Genomic DNA, 7899 nt, shown 5'->3' with positions numbered 1-7899 from the left:
CAGGACAGACCCTACCATCATTTGTAGGTTCTGGGTGTGTCCTTGGAGTGCAATTTCCAACCATGATTTCGACATGAGCTCTGGAGGCATTAGGGTGGTGAAGATGGTTAACGATGTTGTGGCTTGTGTTTGGGAAGGGGGATTGTTGTTTTCCATTGGAAATATCAGAGTGAAGGGGATTGTTGGTGTGGCTTGGAGCAAAGGAAGAGGGGGGGAGAAGCATTATAATCCATATGTTCTTTGGATTTCGGGTGAGACGATTTGCCTTCTGCAATGAATCTTGAGTGATTGACAGAGAGGTCACCTCATTTATACTATTGGTTATTGGATTTGTAACAGACACTTGATTACCTCCACTAGAAGAGGCAAGATCAGGGAAGATATGGGGGCAGATTGGGTGTTGCGCATGCGCAGGCATGTTAAAGTGACCTTTTGTGAATGAGTGGGCCATTTTAGGATGGGATTGTGCTGACAAGAGATCCCTTTCCAAAAGGGAGATACTCTCTTTTTGTGTAAGAGTACCCAATTTGGGGGGAGCATAGTCGGGGGGGGGGGGTTGAAATCTTCAATCCCATTTTTGTAGATTGTAATTGAATTTTTGGGAATGGAGATATTCCCTAAAATGACATCTTTTGGGATTGTGCCTGACTTAGGCAGATGCCGTTTCAGCCTAGTCAACTTTCTTTGTGGGGCTTCTCTTGTTTTGACTTGGCCCACTTGTAAAGATGAGACTTTATCAGAGTTGGGCCTTAAAGACCTCAAGTCTTGTTGGTTCTCCGTAGCCCACCCCATAGAGCCTAAGTGTTCCCCTGGGATCAGATGTTCGTGGGCTTTAGTGCTACTGCCGCTAGTGGTGGTGGCAACCAGCTCAAGGAACGTACCTGTGGCTTTACTGTACCGCTTTATCTGGGTCGTGGGCTGCTCCGATGTTGCTCCGACTGGCCTTTGTAAGCGATTTCCTTTATGGGTTCCTTTTTTGTTCCACTTGAATGAGATCATTTACCACAAAGAGTCTTCGCCAGGGACTGTACCAACATTTGTGGTTGTAGGATTTGAGTTAACTAAACTGTTGGTTTCATTGGCCTTGGGGGTGAATGGGCAGTAGCGTAGCGTATGGCCAATTCTCCCACATCCCTTGCAGAGAATCCCTTCCCTCTCATATAGGATGGGTTGATTGTGGGTGCCGATGGTGACATCAGTGGTGATGAGGATGTCTAATAGAACTTGGACACATATCCTAGCATACCTCCCCCTAAGGGTGGAGGAGGTACATGTATCTATTTTCAGTAATTTGCCAACCCTATTTCCCACTTGCTCGAGGATCGCCCTATCATAGAACTCCGTCGAGAGTTGTGGGATTCTGATCCAAATTGCTATAATAGCAAGCTTGGATTCCGGGATAAAGTTTGGTTCCCATTTTCGTATAGATAGGAAGTGGACCATCACCAATCGGGGTCCCTCTGCCAGGACTTTGTTCATGCTCTCTTCTAGGTTGAATTTGATGATGAAGAAGTCCCAACTCAGGTCGATTAGTGTTAGGGGTTCAATGGGCTTCCAAAGATATGAAAGCTTTGCTTGCAGTAAGTGGTGGAGAATTTTCCTCCCAAATAGTTTCACTATTAGGAGTATCTCCAGGGGAGGTATAACCTGTTCTTGTCCTCCTTTGACAAAGGGATGGGGATATTCCCCGCATTTAATTCGAACATGGGAGGGGAGTGAGTTAGTTCATATGAAGTAGGGCATCAGATTCCTTTCCAGTAGGATCTCTTTGAAAGAGTTTGTTTGAGAGGTGTCCTCTTCCATCTCAAATTGGGAGGCTTCCATAGGGGGTCCGGTGGTTCCGGTGTGATTTTGGAGGATGGATCCTCTGCCTGGGGTGGGGATGTGGCCACGTCAGTGATATTTGGTTAGAGAGTGGAGAGAGGTTTGTTTTTTCTCTCTCTAAACTACTACGAGGCAGTTTTGGATCCTAATTCCTAGGTTACAATAGGTTGTAATCTAAAGTTTGCTCGGTGAGTGAAGTTGAAATCTTACGAGTGTAGGTCATAGTTTTTAATCCCGTGAGTTGAAAGTTTTTCAAGTAAAATACTATTGTGTCATTTACTTACTGTTGTGTGTATGTGTTATGTGAAAACTGATAGAGAATCAAGTTCTCTATATAGTTTGGTGGACTCTTAGTTTACATCATTAACGTTGTTACTTGTATATTTTAATTTTTTAAAAAATAGGGAATATATATATATATATATATATATATATATATATATATATATATATATATATATATAGTTTACATCAGTTAGGTTTTTCTTATGCAAAGAAGAGAAACGTTAAAAAATAGGGAATATATATATATATATATTTCACATTCAGTAACTACTTAAGCAATGTAGTACCATTTCTTTACTTTTAATTAAAATTTTCAAGGAGCGTATTCTTTATTTAGTTTAAATAAAAATGAATTATCGAATCAACCAATTGAATCAAAATTAAATAAAAATCAAAATCAGAGAAGGAAATGTGAAGTGTGAACCATATCAGATTTAATTTTGGTACAATTTTTAAGAAGTTGAATATCAAAAATACCAAATTAAAGTTTTTTCAAAATTATAACGTCGTCTTAGTTCCAGAATTCACAAAGAATAAATAACAAAAAAGAAAACATGATATGATAGTTAGAAAATCATTATCATTAATAAATATTTTATACGTGTAAAAATAAAATTTAAAAATATTAAGCGATGAATCGAAAAATCATCGTATATTTGTCAAACCTCAACATCCACGTGTATGCGATGTGGCTGCCATGCCATCTAAAATTGTCACTTTTAGGTGACGGTGATATGGCATGGCACGCCTATCATATATGTATGTGTGTATCCACGTTGCATTCCATCTTAGCATATCATTATGTAATGTCCTTTTCAAATGGCTTTTTGAAATAACAGTCGCATAAAATTATAGTATAATCTAAAATTGTCTATCATCATGTTTATTAACTAATTATAGATGATGGTATTCAACTTGATACCACTCTTGTATAAGGTCCATTAAATCATTGTTTTTGCGACTATAGTGCCCTTCTCTACTTCTAACTCTTGGCATTGTATATTTGTATCATTAGAGGGAAATGTAGAGAAAGACTTTGCCTAGTCTTCCATGTTCAGTATTTGCACTGTTTGATAATATATCCTTGCAGATATATTGATGCCTTTGGCAACTAATTGCTGACTCATCAGTAAGTAAAGATAAAGCAGACAATAACAGTCTGAGTCGCGTCTATCTTGAAACAAAATTTTCAAAGTAATCCAATGTTTAAACTTAAACCATGAGAATTGAGTATTAGTTAATGTTGGTTTTGAGTCAATATCTTAGTTACATTGTCTTGCTAATATTATCTTTCGTGTCTCTCCTTTTCTTTTGGTATATAATTGAGGGTTGTAGGAGATATGATTGCAGGTGACAAGATGGTGTGTTGGCGCAGAAAGATAAAGAAGACAGGATGTCCAGAGACAACGAGTTGTTGACTCATTATATGATCACGAGATACTGTACGTATTGAATCAGTCCATACAGATACATTTGGTTGTTAATTTGCAACTGACATAAGAATATAAAAGCTGTATATAATAATATAAGTTTCATTTAACTATGACATTAAGATATCTAACCATTATATGGTTATAAGGGAAAATATAAACAGCCTAGCTATTAAATTAAAGTGTAGTATCTTGGACGGAATCCTTATATCTTTGACAGTGCACAATCCATGACATCAGCTAGAAAATCTGCAATCAAATTTTTAGATATAGTAAGAGCCCTCAACTTGTAATCACAGAGAAAACCTATAGGCATTCGATTGTTGAAACTTATTGAGTTGGAATAAAGGAGAAAAGGAGAAGTGATCGCTTGAATTGAGTAAAAATGTGTCTTATTCCTTTACCTGCATCTTCTTTAGTGAAACATAGTGGAGGTGTAATTCTGAAGACATTTCCATAGAATCCACCCTTGCCAACTAATACTCCCATATCTTCAAGCCAAAAATTAGTTGAACTTAGTTACTACTGTAAGATTTGACTAAAGCCATGTCAAAAGGATGAATATTCAAGAATAAATTTACCTTTTATCTTGTCCATGATATGCAGAGTTTCAGCTCTTGCAGGAGTTTTCAGTTCGCTGTCAGTAACTAGTTCAACGCCAAGCATCAGTCCTTTTCCCCTCACATCACCAACAACTGCATAAATGTCAATGTTGATGCTTTTGTTAATATAAGAACATAGGATCTTGAGTTAGTGGATTCAGAATGAGTGTGATCTTATTATATGTATACATTTGAATTTTGTTTTGCATATCTATACATAGTTCAAGACAAAGAGAATGAGTTCCTACTTTATTTTTGGATATCTATACATAGTTCAAGCTAAAAACAATGGATATCTTCCTAAGATCCGACTCTATGTAAGAATATTACAGAAGCCAGAATCAAACAAAAATGACAATAATAGAAATGCGGAGTATTAGTCCTTTTACCCTCCTGGCCTCACATCACTAACAACTGCACAAATATTAGTACAGAAGCTAGAATCAAGTGAAATTGTCAATGATAGAAATGCAGAGTTGCCTTAAAAAGAGAGATTTGATATCTTCCTGTTGAGTATAAGGGTGAAAGAAGAAAAGAAAAATCTTACTTTCATACTTATCTTTGATAGCCAAAAGGCGCTCTTTCAAGTAGGAACCAACAACACGAGCATTTTCTTGAAGCTTTTCTTTTTCAATCACTCTAAGAACAGCAAGTCCAGCAGCGGTACACACAGGGTTTCCACCAAATGTGTTGAAGTAATTATGATGAGTCAAGACTTGTGCTATCTCAGGAGTTGTTACTACAGCCCCAAGTGGTATTCCATTTCCAATGCCCTGGATATAACAATTAACAAGAACATTATTAAAAAGTTATTTTTTTTTGCAAAATCATAATCAAGAGATGAATGCCTTTTTTTAGCACCAAGTATAGCATTATCGGAGATTCAGAAAATAAGTCATCGAAATATATCATCAGTAAGGTGCGCGCACACACGCATAAAGAAAAGAGAGGTTAGGGAAGAGACTGACTTTTGCCATTGTCACTATGTCAGGAACCACTTCTTGGTTCTCAAATCCCCAGAAATTGCTCCCAGTGCGAGCAAATCCTGCTTGAACTTCATCTGCGATACAAAGACCTCCCGCTTTTCGTATAATGTTGTATACAGCAGGCAAGTAACCTGGAGCCAATTCAACTATTCCACCAACTCCCTACACTTAAAAGGAACATCTTAGAATGATACACGCAATGTTGTATTTAATTTAGATGGACAAGTTGATATCAGTGAGGGATGACTACCTGTATGGATTCAGACATAAAAGCAGAAACTTTTCCAGATGTTCCAAATTGGATAAGATCGTCAACATCCTTCGCATACTTCTCACCATCAGAACCAAAAACTCCTCTGTATGGGTCAGGGTTTATGGCATGATGCACTCCACTCTGATCACCAAAGTAACTGGCAAGTGAATAAGATACAAGAGTAACAAAAATAACAATGCTTTGTAGATTATAGCACCATCCTATACTATCACTAGATAGCACTATTGCATGTTTCCTGATAGTATTATAGATAATCATATATACACCTTTAGAATGGATAGGAACAACCTTTACAATTCCACTAAATATCAGACCTAACAAAAGGAGAAATCAACATAATAAGGCTAACATTTATATCTCACACCAAGTAAAATAACAGTCTGTCCTGAACTTTATAATAGTCATTTGTTAACTAACATAGATGGTTGCATACATAACAGGGATGTCATCTTTTCGCATTAAAATGGTCAAGAAAATTTGTTCTGCATTGGACATCTTGATGGTAATTCATAAAGCCGACACAGAGGAATAGCAATATGCAGAATAAGAAGTTGTACCTGTACTACATTGAATTTCCATATGCTTTGCCCAGTGGTGCCCATAGTGGCAGCTGCATTTCCATGGTAAGCATTCCTAAGAGAGATGATATCATGACGACCCGTGTATAGTCTTGCCATCATCATTGCTAACTCATTTGCTTCAGTCCCAGAATTAGTAAAGAACACAACCTGAAAAGGTAATAATCTGTCACGATCACATTGCAGAAATTGCTTTATCTAAAGATCTGTTATAGCAAATAACCTGCTAAGTAGTTATTTATAGTTATCTGACCTGATTGTGTAAAAACCTTTTTAAATTGTCCGTATATAGAAGTTAAACACTGGAGACATAACTTGGTGCTTAGATAATAAGCCAAATACTAAGGAAGTCTATACCTTGAGATCACCAGGCAACTTAGAAGCAAGTGCCTCAGCAAAATCAGTGATTGTGTGATTAAGGTATAAGATGGTGGAGTGCTGTAAGCGTTTGGTTTGATTTATGATTGCTTCTACGACATCAGGGTGGCAGTGTCCACAAGATACAGTTGCAATTCCTCCAAATGCATCAACATATCTACGTCCATTGTCGTCATATAAGTATTGCATCTTGCCGTGTACCAGATTAAGCTGCACATATATAATAACCACAGTCATCCCAATATACAGTGAATAATGTCAAAAATAAAAGAATACTCAATCTGGTAATTCTCAGACTAGTAATAACCATAGTTAACTGGTCTGTTAAAATTATAACACTGAATTTGCGAAACTTTATATATACAAATATGAATATAAACAGACCTCGAAATAGTTTGCCAGATTACTCTAATTAGCCTAACCAGAGAGACTTTCTTGCATAGAGACTCCTGTATCGGAGAACTTGTAGTACTTTCTATTTTGATGAATTAACACAAATAGCTGCTCACTCAACCGCTTAAACTAGAAATAGCCGGTGGAGGTATAATATATGCATAATTTATGTATTAAATGTGTATAATTATGTATAATCAATTTATAATCTATGTATATGGCTAGAAAAAGTAAATGTACCAAATAAGTCTTAATAATATATGCATAATCAATTCTTGTAAAGATCGTAATTGGACTAAAATGAGCTTATGACATGCCAACCCAACTTGTTTGTGATTTCAGCGTCGGAATAGTGAACACATGCATGAATTTAAGCTAGATAACATTAAATAATCAACCCCAGCACAACCAAAACCATTAAAAATGTGATCTTTATGTTCAAACAACATATAATCAATTACATCTCGGTCCCAAATTTTTAGTTAGGCCCACTTAATTATATAAACTATTTATTTCCTATATTTTAACACTAATCATCAATCTACCATAACGATAAATTACTCACCGGTTTTTCATAGAAGTAGAACATGGAAGGGCTAAGAAACTCTCTCCGTTTGTTCATGATTTCATCGCCGGTGGGCCCGTCATACGGCGGAGGAGAGTAGTCGAAGTGAGGCATCCGAGGTGTGATCATATCATCGTCCTTTTTGGATGCTAGGCCTAATTGAGAATAACAACGTTGTGATCCACCTCGTACCTCTCCAACCCATCTTGCTCTTCTTATTACAAACCTCTGCATGTTGCTGACGACGCCGGACGCCGGACACCGGGGGGATTTGGCTGCCGGCGATGGCCTAGAAAAATGCCGGAGAGAGATGGAATGTTAAAACAGAATGAGACAGGAATGAAAGTATGAAACTTGTACGTGTACGTATATATATAGAGTTAGGGTGGGTTCTAGCTTGTACGTTTATTACTCGACGCTTGCATTATTGGAAAGAATTTAAGTAATATGCATTATAAAGAAAGTTTATATTATTAGTGCAATTTAAGTGACAATAATATGGTATTACTATTATTAGTAATATGGTATGACAATAAAGTTTATATTACCTTATTAAGTTTGCACCTATATTACGTAAAGAAATT

The 7899-nt window shown here is 36.8% G+C and overlaps 1 protein-coding gene across 1 annotated transcript; it reads right to left on the bottom strand.

Moving 5' to 3' along the window:
• Positions 1-3601: 3601 nt before the first annotated feature.
• LOC107803383 (alanine--glyoxylate aminotransferase 2 homolog 3, mitochondrial-like) lies at positions 3602-7661 on the bottom strand. Its single transcript, XM_016627085.2, has 9 exons — positions 7316-7661; positions 6337-6567; positions 5959-6129; positions 5378-5521; positions 5110-5289; positions 4689-4914; positions 4121-4234; positions 3944-4030; positions 3602-3788 (listed from the first exon to the last, which is right to left on the bottom strand). The coding sequence occupies exons 1-9, from the start codon at positions 7547-7549 to the stop codon at positions 3745-3747; spliced, it is 1431 nt and encodes a 476-aa protein (XP_016482571.1). The 5' UTR covers positions 7550-7661; the 3' UTR covers positions 3602-3744.
• Between the last annotated feature and the right edge of the window lie 238 nt (positions 7662-7899).

This window comes from Nicotiana tabacum, chromosome 24 (assembly GCF_000715075.1).
Source record: "Nicotiana tabacum cultivar K326 chromosome 24, ASM71507v2, whole genome shotgun sequence".
NCBI lineage: Eukaryota > Viridiplantae > Streptophyta > Magnoliopsida > Solanales > Solanaceae > Nicotiana > Nicotiana tabacum.
Note: the sequence above shows the minus strand (reverse complement) of the source record. Positions and strands in the feature narration are given on the sequence as shown.